Raw genomic sequence first — 18,139 nt, forward strand, 5'->3', positions numbered from 1 at the left:
CTATATAATGAAAACCGAATATTTCTTGATTTTTGATAACATAGCATAAAATCCAGCAGAAGTACTTTATTATGAAATAGCTCATTTGACATGTTAAGAACGTAACTGAAAAGTGTTCCATATAAGAAATACAAATGAGCTTCAGTGACATCAGCTGAAATACACTGGGTCTTGCTTATGTGGTTTGTGGGGACTTCTGGCAATCTTAGGAGACCTTAGTGGTTGTCTGCTGGGCTTTGCAACATCCAAAGTAAAACTGTTTGATTCCACCTCACATCCATGTTCTTTCTTTCTTCTTTAATACATTACCTAGTCCTTTAGTTTTCTACCACGTGACATACTGATGAAAATGTTTGATTTTATTCAACACCCATACCAAAACACTGACATACATATGTTAATGCAAAGATATAATTACAGGGAAAAGACATACACATTAAATGACAGTATCATAAATATTTACAGTATAGTACATTCAGGTTGTCAAGCAGGTGTTAGATGTAAGCTATAACAAGTTCTTTGAAAAGGACAAACAGAAACATTTTAATTTATGCTTTAATAATGATTGGAAGAACACATTGCTCTTAATTCTAATTATACTACATCATTAGCTTCCATGATTTCCTCACTCTCTTTTCTAATAAAGGGAATTAGCAGTCTTGGCTGCACATCAGAAGGACAAAATTGAAACTTTTATTTCCTCATGGTGGATAAAATATTAAGCTTTTATGACTCAGGACTCTTTGGGCCCTCTACTCCTGCACAATAAATAAGTGTGTGTGGGTTGGGGAGGGGAGAAGAGGGGAGAGAGTCAGTTTAATTGAAACACATGTGAGCGGGAGCCTGGAGGTCTGCAGCGAGCACAGCTATCAGACCCCTGAGGCAAGTCTGAAACTAACCAGGACTTCAGGATGACATGAGCGAGATTGCATACAAACTTCCATTCTAATTCTCCTCGTGCTAGTTTCATCTTCCGGAGAAATAATTTAAAGGATTTTTAGTTTTAAATATTGGAGACAGCTGGATAATGCAAATTGGGAATGCCACCATATCATCAGAGTCATGGTTGCACGACTGGATCACCCACCTATTAGGTAAGCATGTCTTATGACACTAGAAAAAGGAAATTCAAAAGGAAAAAATTCATATTTTAAAGAAAGTATTAAAGTCACCATTACAGAAAACATAATTTCTTTGTCAAACACCTTTCCTGGATTAGTGTGGCTGTTTAATTTTGAGTGACACTTGAAAAAAAACCCACCAGAATCTGTCAGAATTTTGAATTTCTATGTATTTATCCCAAATTTTTTTGAAAATACAATATTTAAGAACAAAAGATAACCTCAGAGATGGTCCCTGCATTCTACACTGTATTATGGGAAAAATAACCTTTTGAAAGTCTCAATACCTTCTTTTGTCTGCTCTCTGCAGCAGCTAGCTGTGTGGACATTCTTTCTTGCATTTTTCTGCAGTGGGCCATGACTGCTTCAAGGATGGAGAGGGGGTTGGTACAAACTGGCTTCTTGTCTTTATCGCCGGCACCTGCTTCATAGTCTCTCTGCAGTGCCAAGAATGGGTCATTTAAATTGAATCTTCCATACCGTTCCTGGATAAATACCTCCTTCCTGCGAGCCTAGAACAAAACCAGAGAAATATACTGAAGAAAGAAATGAAAAGTTAAGATATTTATAAGATTTTGTGATTACTTTTCCAAATGGTATTCACAACTCTTTTGAGTAATGGCTTGCGTATGATATTAGGCAGAGAACAAGACGCAAGGGGAGTTTCAGCCCAATCCCTGACTACCCTGGAATATCATTGCATCTACTTTTAAATTTTCTTCCTTTAAAAATGTTGACTTTTAAATTACAAATGATACAGATATATTTTTCCCTTGATGACCACTCCTTCAAGGATCCATTTTAGGTGCTGCCTTTTCTAATTTAAAGTAAAATCAGAAAGATCAACAATTAAAATAAGCTTTAGCACAAGGTCAAAAATAAAATTATCTCTATGTTGACAGAACTTACATATATCTCATAATACTTATGAAGTCACAAAATATAAATCTCCTGTAAGTTTCATATAGCCAAAAGAATTTATAAGGGTATCTACTAAAAAAGAAAATATTTCATGAAATTTTTTAGTCAAAAATTCACAACAGTCTCATTTTGTGAAGTTTGAACAACTACAAAAAAACTTCCAGAAAATTTAAAATGTAAATATCTCATCATTGAAGGGCATTAAAATATAGTTCACAGAATCCCAGGAAAGAATGTAACCGCATTTTACTCTAAATGTCAGTCCATCACCATCAAAGTTAATTAATTGCACATCCATGTGGGACTAAATGCAATTTTTGATAATTAGCCTACTATAGTCTGTCTTTGCATAAGATGGGAAATAACAATAGAAATACATTGAAAACTAGCAACGGTCTTCTAACTCAGGTCATTTGGAAGAGCCCCTAGAAAAAAAATTACTCTATGTCACTGCTAGTGAAAAAATAAAATTAGTTTACTATAAATCAAGATTAATTGTCCCAAATGTTAAGTGTATTTTCTAAAGATATATTACATATTTTTCCTCACTTTAAAAAGCAACCACATTGAGCTAAAGTTTTCCATTTTTAGACCACTGTTAGCAAGCCAACAAATAGATAAACACAAGTGCAAATGACAAATGGGAAAATCTAACTTTTTTTCCGATTACCAAATTAGATCAATTTGGAGATGTAATTTACAAAAGTCCAGTTTCACCATTAAATTTAAGCTAGTGTTCACTAGCTAAATTTTAAATAGTGATGCTTAAGTTAAGCATCACTTGAAACTTAAAAGTTATCATGGTTTATGAATCAAAAGCATTTGATATTTCTACATTCTTATGTAATCAATACATTGAAAAATATCACTTTAGAGATGCACTTTCAAAAGCATTTCATTTTGTCCTTCACTTGTCTCTTAACTTTTTTCAATGTAATAGTTCATCCCCCACCCCTGAACGAAATCCCAAAAAAGCACCATGGTTTTTCGAATTACTTTTATCCAATACAAGTCCTATTGTCACTTTAAAACATAAGAGTCTCCACCTGGCTATTAGAGTATCTGGCTTCAGTGGTATGACAGCTTATCTTCCCCAGCTAAGACCTGCTACAGGTTAACATGCACCACCTGGGGAAGGAGTGTTTATGAAAATCTCCCCTTTTATCCAAATCTTCTCCCCCTTCCTAAGCTGTTTTAAGTCCTCTCTGGGTTGGAAAGGCCTGGAGGTAGATGATAAAAATGGAGGTCAGAGAAGCAGCAGCATTCTACCTGACTGGTTCACTAGCCTTATCAGCAAGTGTGATGAGTATTTAAAGCCTACTCTTTCCCACTTTAGAGCAGCAGTCCCCAACCTTCTTGGCACCAGGGACTTTTCACTCTGGGGGGAGTGGATGGGGGACTATGGACGGTGTAGGGGGAGATGATTTCAACATGATTCAAGTGCATGACATTAAAGCTCACCTCCTGCTGTGTGGCCCAGTTCCTAATAGGCCATAGAGAGGAGCAGTGCATGGCCCGGGGGTTGAGGACCCCTGCTTTAGAGAACTACCCCTTCTCCCACTGCTGAGACCCCATCATCATAGTTTCCTCAAGGCAGGTAATAAATTTAGGACTACATATGGTAATCTGTGGAATTCCAGTTAAAAATGAAAACATAAGGCTGCCTATTTAAAAAATTAATTTCAAGATGGTAGCAGCACCCCATTTAACCAAGTATGGGGCCCTTCTTAGGGCCTTGTCTTTTTGCAACTGCACAGGTTGCACAGCCATGAAACTAGCCCTGCATACACTTCTTATGAAGCATCTAGGAAGCAGGTTTTGTGGTCCGAGGGTCCATGTTCTCCAGACTTCTTTAGTAAAGAGGACCTGAACCAATCTCATTCTCACCCTTGGATGTCCACGGCCCACCACAGTCTATAGGAAACACCCATGGGTCTTCATCTAAACAAAATTTGGCAGTGCAAGATGACTCTTGAAGCCACCATTCTGTCATTTCCACAGGAGTTCAGCTTTTTTATCTCCCCCTATATTCAGCCCACCAAGGCCTTCAGGAGAAACTTATGAAATCATTAATTTGTGTCCTTGAAGCCTGTTTTTCTTGACTTGAGATGAAGGGAGAAGCAACTTGAAGGGGTAGGACTCAGCACAAGTCTCACCAGAGACTTAAACAAAGAACATTTACTCTTTTATAAAAACAAACAAAACAAAACAAAAACGCTTTCTCTTTAATCTCCAACAACTAGATTGTTTTATACCCTCAATGTGGGCAAGGACTTTAAAAATTAAAACCAGATTCCAAAATTTCTTCACAAAATTTTTTATCTTCTTCCTCACTTTAGTATCCAATATTTATCATCATGGGTCCCCTGCTGAAACTTATGTTTTAACAACCAATTATAATTACCTGATGTCTACTCACACATCCAACATATTTTATGACATACAGTACTATAACGCACTCAAGCCATTTGTTAACCACACAGGTTATTCTTAAATTGGAATGAACATTTGATAAATGAGTTAAAATTAATTTTTTATTAATATAATGTGAGAGGTAAATACATGTATCACTGACATATTTCCAGTTTTAATAGATTTTATGGTAAGAAAATATTTAATACATTTTTTTACTAGTGTGGAACAGTTTTTTGTTGTGTTTGGTTTTGTTTTAAAATTACTACTTTAACTGACAGCCCCACTGTGACATGATTAAATGTGGGCAATTTTTTTTTTCCTGCTGAAAATGTTGTACAATTATATGCAGGATCATCAACAAAAAAATGGCCAGTGATTTTCTTTGCAAATATAGACTCACATTTAACTTTTATGTCGAAGTGCAAGATCCATACATTCAGTTCTTTTAAGGGGAGCAGTAGTGGCTCTTTATTTGCTGCCATTCATTTCAAATTATTTTCTAAGTTCCTTGTGATTTTGTCTTTGCCATATGAATTACAAAGAAATTTTTTTTCAAAAATTTTCAGATATTTAGAGTTTTCCTATATAGCTCATTGTTATTGAGTTCTCATTTAATTCTACTGAGGTCAGTGAATACATTCTACAGATATAAATGTCAACTAATTAAGACAACTGATAGTGTTATTAATGTTTTCATTTTTACTGTTTTTTCCTATCAACTGCTGGTTGTTTATCAACTACTGATAGAGGTATTAAAATTTATGATTATGAAATTCTCTGTTTCTCCCTTCAATTCTGTCCATTTTTGTTTTAGTTTCATATATTTTGAGGTTCTGTTACTAGTCACATAAACATTTTTAATTACTCTTTGTGATGAATTATCCCTTCTATCTCTATAATACTGGGTCTGTTTCTGCAACTTCCATTGTTTCCGTTTTCATTCTATTCATAATTCTCCAGTACAAATGCTTTAATTTGTATTAAGTGCTACCAAACAGTAGGATAAGCCTCCTTCACAAAATCCAGTTTCTAAAAATTTCTTTGCTATGTTACAAGATCATTCTTCTAGATAAAGTTTCAATTTATCAACTTCTAAAAAATCAATTATAATTTTGGTTGGAATTACACATATAGTAGACACACATGGGAAGAAATTTTCATGAAACTGAGTCCTGCCAATGGAAAATAACCTTTTATTAAAATTTGTTTTATCTTATAAAAGTTTGAGATCTTCAAACCAATTAGCATAACCATAAAATAATGGAATCCTTTTTACATATCCTTGGCAACATTCCCTACTTTCTTAATTATCTGTGTACAGTACATATTTTACCTTGATTTAACTTGGTAAAGCAGCTCTTAGTGCTGGCCGCTCATCAGATTCACACTCAGCTTTGTCCAAATACTCAATTGGTAAGTCTATCAAGAGCCCTCTAAGTACTTAATGCCCCAGCCAAGGAGAAGAACTAATAACCAATTTTTTGTTCCCTTTTGCACTTTCATACCATTACTTATTTTTATGCTGATTTATAGCTAGGTAAATCTCCAGGTCATTCATTTTTCAAGTAGCTTTTGGATGGGGATATTTTATATCATTGTCAACCTCAGAATGATTTTTATTTTCTTCTTGCATGACCACTACCCTGTCTAGGTAAAAACATTCTTATGGTGTCCTTCAGCAGAGGTACTGTTTCTGCCACTTTCTGAATTCTGCAGGGCGCAAGAGCAAGTCCAAAGCCAGGTAGGGTTTTCTCCCTTTCAAGTAAACCTGCTTTTCTGCCTGATTAAATTAATTGGTTTTCTACCCATTAAATTAATAAATAACATTTAAGATTATTCCTAGTGTTGGCTGGTATTGTCCTGGCATGTAGCCATTTTCATCTAAAGATTCTGCTACATTTTGTTTGCAGCATCAATTCCATTTGTTCAAGTCTCTTTCAAAAACATGAATTTCCTAGTGATCTCCATTCTCTATTGTCCACATACATATATCTTTTCTACTTTATCATTTTATTCCCTTCCTCTGGATTCTTAGTTTCGTTACGGATTCAATGTTTTAATAGTGTTGGTTTTCCACTGTTACTTTAATATATTCTTTGATTCTCCTAGTTCATTTTAAATTCTCCTAACAACCATATTAAGTAGGTAGCCTCATATTATAGATAAAAACACTGAAGCAGAGAGGACAAGCGGCCTGTCCAAAGTTGTATGGCTAGAGCCTGGGATGGCTAGAATTTGGGACCTGAGACTCACTCCCAAATTCTTGCCTCAAAGATCTATGCTGCATTCTCTGCTCTTTTCTCCTTAGCTTTGCAGACATGCTCTCTCTTCATCACAATCTGGCTTGCCTACCTCTCAGTCACTTCAAAGCCTATGTTTCCCTGAATTTTAAGGTCCAAAGCAGATGCTATCTAAAAATTAATTTCTAAAATTTACCTGTCTCTCATAATTTTGCCAGCTATATGTTGTTCCCTTGCATTTTAAATGTTATTTTTTTTTCTCTGCTGCAAAATCTTACATAGGCCTTTTCCTTCTTTTCCTTTTCTTTTTTTCTGCTTACTCCAACTTTGGATGGTAGGAGTCAACCCATATCTGGCATTTACCCTAAGCAGGGCAGGTAGAGTCTCCTTGAATATCTTTACTTCAGAGGGTTACCACCAATATGCTTCTCTAACATGGGGAATCAGTGGGCAGAATGGTGCAAATTTACATCGCTGCGTTCCTTTCAGCTGACAGTATGAGAAGTCCGAGCCACAGCCCCTGCAAAGGCCTGGAAGTCAGACTCTGCCACTTTCAAGTTATGTACATTAGGGCTGATTACTTTACTGCCCTGGGTCTTCACTGGTTCCATGAAGATACTCGCTACCTAACCCATGAAATAATGCATGTAAGGAACTTAGCAGGGCCGGGACAATCATGAACATGTAATAAGTACCAGCTGTCATTTCAGTAATGATGACATTCTTTTTGGCTTGTTTTTGCCTATTTTTATATCCTTAGTTGATCTGACAAATGGGAGGCTGGGAGTGAAATGCCTGTGCCGGTCTCCATGTCATTCAGAGCTCCCCGGAGAAGTCTGCCAAGTGTCCAGTGTTCTGGGTGACTGTTTTCATGTGTGTGCCCACGTGTGTACAAGTATTCTGCCTCTGCTACTGCATCATATACCTTAAGGGAAAAGCCTGTGCTTCTGAAGTCCATTATTCTAGAGCCCCCTCAGTGTGCGTAGGAAGCCAGGCACTGAGGGTGCACTCATGATACTACACAGGAACAGAATCAACATGCCCATGGGCGGAAATAAACTCGTCATCATCACATAGTTACAGAAACACATGTAAATATGACACTCCATGGATAGAGAAAATATAAATAATAAAATCTTTTTAGAGATCTTTTTAATGAATTACAGAGCAAAAAGCAAAGGCTTAGAACAAAATACTACAGAATCCTATTTCAATACTACTCTTCAATACATAAAATCAAATGTTCTAATGCAAATCAAATGATGGGCTCTGAAGCACCAAATTTAGAGAAAGGAGACACTGTTATGCCATTTACTTCAGAAGCTTTGCCATTACGAATGGAATTTAGATATCACATGTAAATGTTCTATTTGTGGCCCTAAAATAACAAATATACCTCATTTGCTCAAGTTGTAAATGATATTCTTCATGCTAAGTTTTCCAAGGCTTCTAGATACTGAGTAAACTGGTAGAATTTTCCAACAAAACAAGTAACTCCATCAAAAAAATGTATCAAAGTTTACAAAAATAGAGTGAAGCAGCAAAATGAAAGCTCCTGGTAAAGAGGTGACTTAGAACGTGTTTGAAAAAATGTTTCCAATAAGTGAAAAGAGAGTAGATTTGACTTTACCATTGATTTTCAAAACAAATGTTTGAAAATAGGCTTTTGTTGAGTAGTCAGACTCTGTGTAGAGAAGCAATGACCACTTCTGGGGATTGAACAGTTCTGTACCAACCAAGCAAAGCACGCCAGCCGGGATTCTGCAGGTACCTTCCTTCACAGGTGCCAGTGCCAGACCAAATTTGTGTTCTAAAAACCACCAAACAGGTTCTTTTCCCATTTGCCTATTATTCCCATCACGATTCCCATCGTGACTGCACAGAAATATTTTCTTAACTGGCTTTAATCATCTAGAACTTTTAACTCCTAACAAGAAAAAAAAACAGCATTAAACTTATTTCCTAAAAATGAACATATAAGCAGTTATCCAAACAACCAAGCACACCTGAAGAAAAGGCAACATAGCTTCCTTGTAGTGTTTGAACATTCTAGGAATAATGTAGTTAGCCAATATTATAATTTCAGAAATACCTACTTACTTATAACTCGAGGGAAAAAAAATATGGACACAGTGTTAACATAAGCATGTCCGCCCAAAATTTTTAAAAGTGAAACACAAAGAAATAAAGGCGGTAACTTTTCTACTGGGGTAATATAACAGATAATTTCTGTGGACAAAAGTTGTGATTAAAATTTTAAAATACCTTCCCTTTTATAGCTGCAACAAACATAAGTTGGCTTAGTTAGAAATAAAAGTCCCCTGGACACAAAGAGACAATGACGAGGACAGTTTTGTTCTTGGTGCTGTACCCTTTCCCAACTCCCTACAAAACCCCTTTGGTCACTGAGGAGTAACCTACTAATCATAAGAACTGGTGAGCACCAGCAAAACACAAACAAAAAGGTCTTAACATTCTCACCTTCTACCAGCTGAAATGACTCTCTTCCTTTCAACAACAAGGGAAAAGAAAGGTCAAAGTTTTGAAAGCAGTCTTTATTCAAACTGCCAGTAATTTTACCACCATTAAATGTGCCCCAGTTCCTGAAAGAATGTATACCTGCTGCCTCTCCCCACAGCAAACCAGAAAATGGCTGCAGCTGCCAGAAAAAATTCACTCCACAGACACAGAGCAAACCTGGGAGAAAGCACAGTCCCTGGAGGGAAACTACATCATATGCCTGCATAAGGATGTGCGGCCCCTTGGGCAGGCTACAGAGGTGCAAACTGTGGGTTGGACACTCCTGGCTACTCTTAAGACAGAGACACAGGGACCTAATAGGCAAAAGGTGAGGAAAAGAGCTGATTGTTTTAAAGGGACAAGCATATCTCAGCAAGACAAGTGTCATTTGCAGGAACAAGGTAAGACTCCATTTCAGATCATGGATTTCTGTATCCTTTCATTGTATCTGATGCAAGGACAGCTGTGAAAATGCTTTAAAAACCATCAAATGTGGTGCATAGGTTGGTTGGTATTATTAACATAAAACTGGTCATTTATCACAGGCCTGTTTGTGTTGTTCACATCAGTAAAAATGCTCAACTATTTATTCAAGCAAGGCCTGCGCATAGGCCATTTTTCTCCAGCAACCAGCTGCCTTTCTCTTCTTTATTCTGATGGGCATTTGTGAGCAGAATGGGAAGGTGTAGTTAACTAGTCTATAATATAGAATAAATTACAGAATCCTGTAAACATGTGTTATACATTATGAAACAGTGGAATGTGGAGTATCCTCCAAAGGAGTTTAGGCCAAGATGAATGGTAATCATTTCCTGAGTCTCCAACATGATTTATGACTGTCTGTGATCAATTTCTGAAGAGTAAACCTGAACTATAGTTTTAAAGTTTATTCTTGTAAGAATCCAATTTCTCCTCTCCAAGCTATGCCACCCACTTTCTCAATAAAAGACTTAGTGGCCTTAGACCAGATGACACTGCTCTTCTGTGTAGGTGGCACTTTACAGAACTCGCTGGAAATTGCTGCAGGAAGGAGACCAGGACCTGGTCACTCCCACCCCCTCTATTCTGGATCAGCTGACAAAGGCATCTGTTTTTGTCCTCTAATATCCTCAGTCTCCTGTTAATATTCCTGGAGAACACAAGGACAGTGAAATAAAGTTAGTTAGGATGGGATTAAGGTCACCACCTTTTGCCAAAATCATGTAAGCTCTCAAAAAACTGATCAGTTATAGGGAATTGTTATATGTAACTAAAGCCTGTGGTCACAGTTCCTCAGCCAGAGTAAATAAGGCTGTGATTCATATTAAAGGCTATAATTTTCTTTTTATCCAAATGCCTTTGCTTTGTATACAAGATCAATCAGATTACGCTATGAAATGTCCCAAAAGACATACGTCCCTCGGAGCAATAGGACTGGGAATGGGATATACAGGCACATTTGTCACCCATTCCTATAGGTGACTGTCCCCACCCTGAGGCTAGCCAGCTGGAAAGGACTCATGTACAATTTTACTGCCTGTGTGCTATAGTAAATGCCCCAAATGGGAATCACATCCAAGGCCATGGTCATAGCCCCACATTCATAACAACTGACCTAACTTGCACATCAGTATTTCTAAAAAAGGATTTGTCAGAGTACACATAAGTCACCATGAGAGCTGTCTGAGCTGTCAGTACAGCCATGCATTTAGAAGATCCCTCTAAAATAATATCATGCTTGGAAGCAAATGCACAGACTGTTTTGCCTGTATAATCTATTTTTAAATATTGCTAACAGGCACATGGGATACTTGCAGCTAGCTGTGTTTGAGAAGTAAAGGATAATATGTACTTTCTTGAAATTAAGCATGGCATCCATAGAAAGTCCACAAAAATGACCAAAAACAAACAAACAAAAAAAACCCCATACAATTTATTGAAGGAAAAATTTCAAAAGCCCATTTCCAAGATAATTCTTCCTGAAGCTGATTTAGTAATTAGTAACAGTCTTAATTTTATTAATATTTCCTAGTGTTAAAATGATCCTAACAAACAAAAGATTTTTTAAACACACGACACACATGAAGTTTACAAAAGACCATCAAATTCTCTTTACACCATAAAGGATAATAATCAAATAAATTCACCCTTAAAAGTGATCTACGTTACAGTGTTTTTGCTATGACCCTGTTGTGCCAGAGTCACACTAGAAGACCAGCATCAAGGGCTCCATGGGTGTCTTCTAAGGTGAAGACATTCATCAGCACTCTAACGTACTAAGAATCTACCCTAGGATTAATGAGCCCATTAGCCAACACCTGAGGGAAAGGACCAGCGACATATTAGAACACACTATGCATGGTATCTCTTTCTTTTCTCTCACTTTTCAAATGCAAAGATTTTGAAATTAAGATTTGGAAATGAGAATAAAAAATTAGAAATCAAACATACAGCCACTGGGTGGAATGCTGTCCTCATAGTTGAAATATTATTTGGAGGAAGAAGAGCCCCAGAAAGGCATGAAAGCTGCTAAACAGCTGATGGTTTTGCTGTAGCATTGGACTGTTTTTCCTTCCTTACAAAGGATTCATTGGTAGAATGAACCACATTCTTCCCTGAATATATGGCCCTGGAGGCTGCCTGCTCCTCATAGGAAATAAACACCTCTCAGCCTGAATTAATTGAAAAAGTAATGGTTGTTTTTGTTTCACAAGGTCATAACTGGAATTTATATTTGAACTACCCTTTGGGGATGAATAGCCTAGATTACTAAATGGTCAAAGAATCCTATTGGCTATAAAGAGGCTAATGATGTTTCCACATGTAAGCTTTTTTTTTTTTTTTTTTAAGTAATGAATGTTAAGGTAAGGTATAATTCTAACTGTGGATAAAATATTTACTGGTTATTATATTTTGATATCAAACACTTGGGGAAAAATAAAACAAAAATAGCTTATCTAAGAGTTTAGTGTCCCCTACACCCCACTTCACTGAAAAATGTTCTACAATCCAGGAGGCCCAGAATTATATGGATAAGCAAAAGGATCAGAGCTTATAATTTATTAATGTCCTTGCCCCCGCTGGAACTCTCCTCAATATTCTGATGTCCTGGTGTTACTGTAGACACTCGGGGAGTGCCGGGGACTCTCCCCTATAGGCCTAGATGGTACAGGGGGAGGTTCTTACACTGAGTGCACCAAAAACTAGAAAGTTGAATGGACAGGACCCAAGCATGCCAAAAGCTGCCAGATAATAGGATAGAAAAAAAAAGGCCTGCCCTCCCTATCCCTGCAAGAACCTTGCACTTGAGCAGGAAGGGGGATGGTCTTTGACATGGGAGTCCACCATTCTCCCAGGTCACAGGACCTGGATAAACCTCTTTCCTTCTGTACCAGCACCTCTATCATGAGTCTGGCTTTCACTGAAGCAAGCAGCTAAACCTGTGTTTTGGTTTCAGTTTTTGGTGACTCTGCTGGGACAGTGTGGACCTTGGTCCTGGAGGGCCTGGCCCGGGGTCCCAATTACCTGTGGCAGGCCAACCCCAGGAAGGGGACTATGGGGACTTCCGACAGGTGCTGAGAGCTTTATTTGGAATTTCCCTGCCTTCCTTATCAAGGTGTCAGCCACCTAAAACACTTGGCTAGTAAAAGAAAACAGTTGGCTGGGGAGCAGGGAGACTCCAAGACTAAGTTGAACTGGTGTGCACACTGAGGGTTTCCTATCCCTGCCATTGGGCGTTGTGCTACTTGTAATTCACGCCATGTGGGCTTTATGCAACTTGGGCTTTTCGCAACTTGGTCTTTATGACACTTGGGTCTGGTTAGGACCATTTGGGGTATCCCTTGGTAGGCTGTCCGTGATGATTAAGCTTCATGCCACTTGGGCTTTGTACCACTTAGGAACAGTTGGGATCGTTTGCAGTACTGGTTGGTAGGCTATCCCTGCTGCTTGGGCTTCATGCGACTTGGGCTTCGTGCCACTTGGGTACGATGAGGAATATTGCAGTATTGGCTAGTATGAGATAAGATGCTATGACTTGCTTGTGAATGCTCTTTTGGACTAACAGAATTAACAGATCCAAGTTTTGTTCATATTTTCCCACTTAGTCAAGGGTCTTTCAGTGCTTATGGTTTTGGGTTTGTACTTTCATGCCATCAGGGGTTGCTCTCTTTCAACTCCTAAAAGGAATCCACTGGGCTGAACTGTAGCAAACCAGTCTATGTACAGTTATGATCCAATGACTAAGAAGGAACTGGTTTTCTATTGAAACACTGCTTGGCCTATGTATACTATAGACAGTGGGGGAAAATGGCCCCCAAATGGTTCGCTAAATTAGGACATCACCATACAATTGGAATTGCTTTGCCATGAGTCAGGGGAATGGGGCAAAATCCCTTATGTCCATGCATTTGTGTTTTTATACAATAAGGAAATGGCAAAGAAAGGGAGCAACCTAATGATGCAGAGAAGGGAATTGGACTCAAACGGCCCCACCCCCAATAGTAAGACACAGTAAGAAAAAGAAAATGGGGAGATGAGTCTCTTTAATGCCCTGAACCCAGAAGACCCAGGATTAGCAGCAGGAGGATTTCCCCCACCACCACCACAGCTGCTAGATACTCCTGAAATAGGACCCAGAGGGGTGACAGCCCCACCTTTGTATGAGGAAGGAATGGTCTCTCCCTCAAAGACCTGAAAGGGAACCCAATTTTCCCTTGGTGCATCCTATCCAGAGCAGGACAATTCCTTTTCAGACAACTCCCTATAGGCAGAATAAACGAGCCCGCTGGCCATTACTGGGCCCATACTCCATTTTCCACATCAGATTTGCTGAATTAGAAAAATTCCAATCTCTCATATAGAGAGGATTCTCAGAAAATGGCAGATATTATCACCTCCATTTTTGCCACTCACCATTCTAACTGAGCAGATGTACAGGCTCTCCTTAACATCCTGCTCATGGCAGATGAAAGGCAGCTGGTTAGAGATAAGGCTCATTACTTCCAACAAAAGAATCCCATTGTGATCCCCAGCCCAACTGGGGTCATCCCCTTGATAGAGCCAAAATGGAACCAAAATAGTGAGGACCTAGTTTATCTAGAAGATTACAAAGGTGCATATTAGAAGGGCTGACAGGGAAGTGCTTAAACAAAAGAGCCTGAATATGACATGTGTCATTCAACAACAACAACAACAACAACAACAAAGCCCTTCTGAATTTTTAAAAAGGCTCTATCAGGCCTATCAAAAGCACATTGATGCTGACCCACAGGTACCAGAAAATGTCTACTACATGATAAACACGACTTTTATTGGGAAAAGTGCCCCAAACATCAGAAGGAAGCTCCAAAGATTAGATGGGGCAGTGGAAATGAATCCCTTCCAGCTGGTGGACAGTCTTTAAAGTTTACCATGGCCAAGAAACAAGGAAATAAAAGCAGGCCACTGTTTTCATAGAAACGGTGCAGGGAAACGAGGAAAAAGTGGCCCAAAAGAAAAAGGGAAAGACCCACCCGGTGCCAATCAATGAACCTATTGCAAAGAGGAAAGGTATTGGAGAAAGGACTACTTGGACTCAAAAAGAAAAATATTGATAAAAACGATAGAAACTCTGCCAAGAAATAGGATAGCAAACGGTTTTCAGTCCTAGACTTGAAGGGTGCTTTCTTCCTGTATCCCAATAAATAAACAGGCTCAAATGTTCTTTGCTTTGAATGGCAGGACCCAGAAACTAAAGCCACACTCTGATACTGTTGAACTATGTCACCAAAGGATTTAAGAATTCCCCTACTATATTTAAGGAAATATTAGCAGAAGATTAAAGGAACATTCAATTGAAATCAAGAATTCGTCTATAATATGCGGGTGACTTAACACCTACACTGCTCTAAGTATGTCTTCATGGTAGTCTGTATCAATAGGGCAATATGGAAAGAGAGGACTCAACCTCAAGGAATAGGACATCAAACCTGCAAAAGAGACTTTAAAATTTCTAGAAGCAGTGGATCTATCAAACCAGACTGCCATAATGCACTTCCCAGGACATGAGGACAGTTCCCAAACAAGCCAGGGAAACCAAACTGCCAACAAAGCAGCAAGACAAGGCACCCAAGGGTTACTACTTCTAGGAGTTTTAATTCCCCACCTAAACTAGTGAGAATTTAAATTCCACTACAGAGAATAAGATAAGGAATAGGCCCATGGATGGGGATTCTCTAACACAGACCCTAATTCTATATGGAAGGTCAACACTCATGGTATGATCTTAGTCCCTGAAGCTCTAGTGTATACCATCCTCAAACACCTCCATGAAGGGATCCATTATAGAAGGGATGCTTTAAGGGACCTCATTAGACCACATCTGAAGAGTGCTCATTTATAAAGAACCATTCAGAAGATTATTCAAGATTGTCAGATATGAGACAAAAACAATTCTAAGATAGAATGTGTCCCAGCAGGACAGGGAGTACAATATAAAGGAATATGCCCATTTGAGGACTGGCAAGGTGACTTTACGCAGATGCTTAAAACCATAGGAAACTTTAAATTTTTATTCGTTTTTATAGACACCTTTTCTGGATAGGTAGAGGCATATCCCACTAGAACTGAGAAGGCAACTGAGGTAGCAAAACTTCTACTCAAATAAATAATTCTTTGGTTTGGCCTTCCTTACAGCATTCAAAGTGACAATGGGCTGCTGTTCACTTCAGAAATCTCCCAGAAGACAGGACAGGCACTACAGATTCACTGGGAAATACATGCATCTTGGAGACCCCAATCTATATGGAAGACTGAAAACATGAACCACAGAAGAAAGAAGACATGCCAGGGAACACATTTGAAGCGAGACCACGCACTCCCTATTACTTTGCTCCAGATTAGGGTAGTGCCCCAAAGCAGGCTTAAATTAAGCCCTTTTGAAATTGTTTTTGTGAGATCCTTCCAGTTCCCATTTTAGGAACACCCCCTTTGGAAAGGGCCAGCTAAGCTAAGTGACAATGTTAATGTTTTATTTTATTTATTTATTTTTGACAGTTGCTACCGATAACGCTTTTTTCTATATTCCCCAGATAGTGGTTTTCTTGGCAAACTTATCCTGCTGTTGGGTATGGCACCCAAAGCCCCACTCAGGATTAAATCATGGGGATCCTTTAGTCTCTCCAGTTTCCGATTTCACTACAATTCCCCTTGCACTACTAGACATATTCCCCACTAAATACTTGATTCCTTGTGTATGCAATAGGCCTCACTCTGGAAGCCCATCTACAACACTGCCTCTTGAAATATGAAGCAATTTACCAGCTTTGCTTGTTCAGCAGTGTGATCCTCTAGACACTGCATGTGCTGCCTTCCAAAATCAGCAATCCTTCTTCCTTACATAAAGGCTTCCTTCCATTACTGAATCCCTTCTTCCTTTAGTAGACAACAAGAATCTCTGGACCCAGGGATAGATAAGACTGTGTCCTTTGAAAGTAGGAAGAAATTTTAGGACATAAGATCTGTATCTATTCATCCTTGTAAAATGACAAGGGTCCAGAGATTTGAACGGGTGAACTGTTATTGTAGGCAGTCAAGGAGCACTGGGAGTCTCCCCCATTGGCAAAAATAGCGCAGGGGTAGGATCTTATAGTAAGTGCACCAAAAGCTAAAAAGATGAATGAGCAGGACCTAAGTGCACCAAAAGCTAGTAAGATAAATGGACAGGATCTGAGATCGCCAAAAGCTGGCACGATAACTGGATAGAAGAAAATGTCCTCTCCTCCCTATTCCTCTAAAACTATGAACTTGAGCAGGAAGGGAGATGGTCTTTGACACAGGAGTCCATCATTCTCCCAAGTAACGACACATGAATAAACCTCTTACCTTTGCACTAGTACCCATCTCACATGTTTGGTTTTCACTGAGGCAGCCAGTTGAACCTGCATTTCAGTTTCTCTTGGACTCCATCATGACTATGCAAAGATCTCAGTGTCTTCCTTTTCCCCCAATGAATCTCTCACTCAAACACTTCTCTCCATTCAGTGGAGAGCTCATGCTTCTCCAGATGCTATTTCTTCAAGCCATTATTTCTCAATATTGCATGCTTGCATCCTTCCAGAATATTTCATCTATTCTTTCTCAGGAGGTTGAGTGGTGTTAAAGCACACGATAGTATATTTTAAAGCTAACACACACATAAAGTCTACAAACTCACCTAAGCTCAAGGAGCCAAGACTTCTACAGATCTAGTTGATATTGATTAAAGGAGTCTTATCCTTTTACAGGGACTTGGTTGCAGGGTAAACATTACAAAACTTCTCTTTATTCCTAACCCATCTTCAGGTTCCTCATTACATTCAACCTTGCTTTCCTCCTGCTGTTGGTAATCACTTTTTTTTAGTACTCACAAAATTCTGTTTCCTCCCTAATTATCTTTCTGAAAGGAAACTGTCTCTAAGGTTAATTAATTCTAACTATGCTATAATTCACTTTCCCTCCCTACTTCCCTTTATCTCAAAGCTGCTACAGATAGTACTCTGTGACCAAAACTACTTTTTCCAGGCCCTTAAATTCAACTGCCTACTAAATTACTTACCCTGTAGGTTTCAACAAGACCAGAAAACTCAGTAAGTACCAAACTGAACTCTTCATCTTCCCCACCACACACCTTTTACCTCACATATTCCCTGCCTTGGCTGTGGCACCACCACCCTACAGCTCACCTGAAACTTGAGTGTCAAGAGAGATACCACTTTCAACCCTCATACCCACAGCTAATCAGTAAAGGTTTATCACTTCTACATCCTAAATTTTGCTCACCTATATCCCCTCTTCTTTAGTCCAGCCATCACTGTCTTACTCTAGCCCCTTGCTATCTTTCCCACTAACACTTGCAAGAGTCTCCGGTGTGGTCTCCGCATCTCCAGATCTGACACTCCTCCAGTCAATCTTCCTGTTTGTTGA

The 18,139-nt window shown here is 38.8% G+C and overlaps 1 protein-coding gene and 1 long non-coding RNA gene across 3 annotated transcripts in view; one reads left to right on the plus strand and one right to left on the minus strand.

The window, feature by feature from the left end:
* The window catches only part of CTTNBP2 (cortactin binding protein 2), a 170,286-nt gene that overhangs the window by 96,722 nt on the left and 55,425 nt on the right, over positions 1-18,139 (minus strand). Inside the window, exon 3 of the mRNA XM_054564250.1 lies at positions 1,409-1,633. Within this exon, the coding sequence (XP_054420225.1) occupies positions 1,409-1,633 (225 nt within the window). The remainder of the gene's footprint in view (positions 1-1,408; positions 1,634-18,139) is intronic.
* LOC129063287 (uncharacterized) overlaps positions 1-18,139 on the plus strand; it is a 41,331-nt gene that overhangs the window by 20,309 nt on the left and 2,883 nt on the right. The window contains exons 2-3 of one of the 2 annotated variants that reach the window (XR_008528335.1): positions 6,109-6,198; positions 7,187-7,303. This is a non-coding gene — a long non-coding RNA (uncharacterized LOC129063287). Of the gene's footprint in view, positions 1-6,108; positions 6,199-7,186; positions 7,304-18,139 lie in introns of those variants that run through there. The other variant, XR_008528336.1, reaches the window with a different exon arrangement.

Source organism: Pteronotus mesoamericanus, unplaced genomic scaffold, assembly GCF_021234165.1.
Source record: "Pteronotus mesoamericanus isolate MK-2021 breed Mesoamerican mustached bat unplaced genomic scaffold, CSHL_Meso_final scaffold_85, whole genome shotgun sequence".
Lineage (NCBI taxonomy): Eukaryota > Metazoa > Chordata > Mammalia > Chiroptera > Mormoopidae > Pteronotus > Pteronotus mesoamericanus.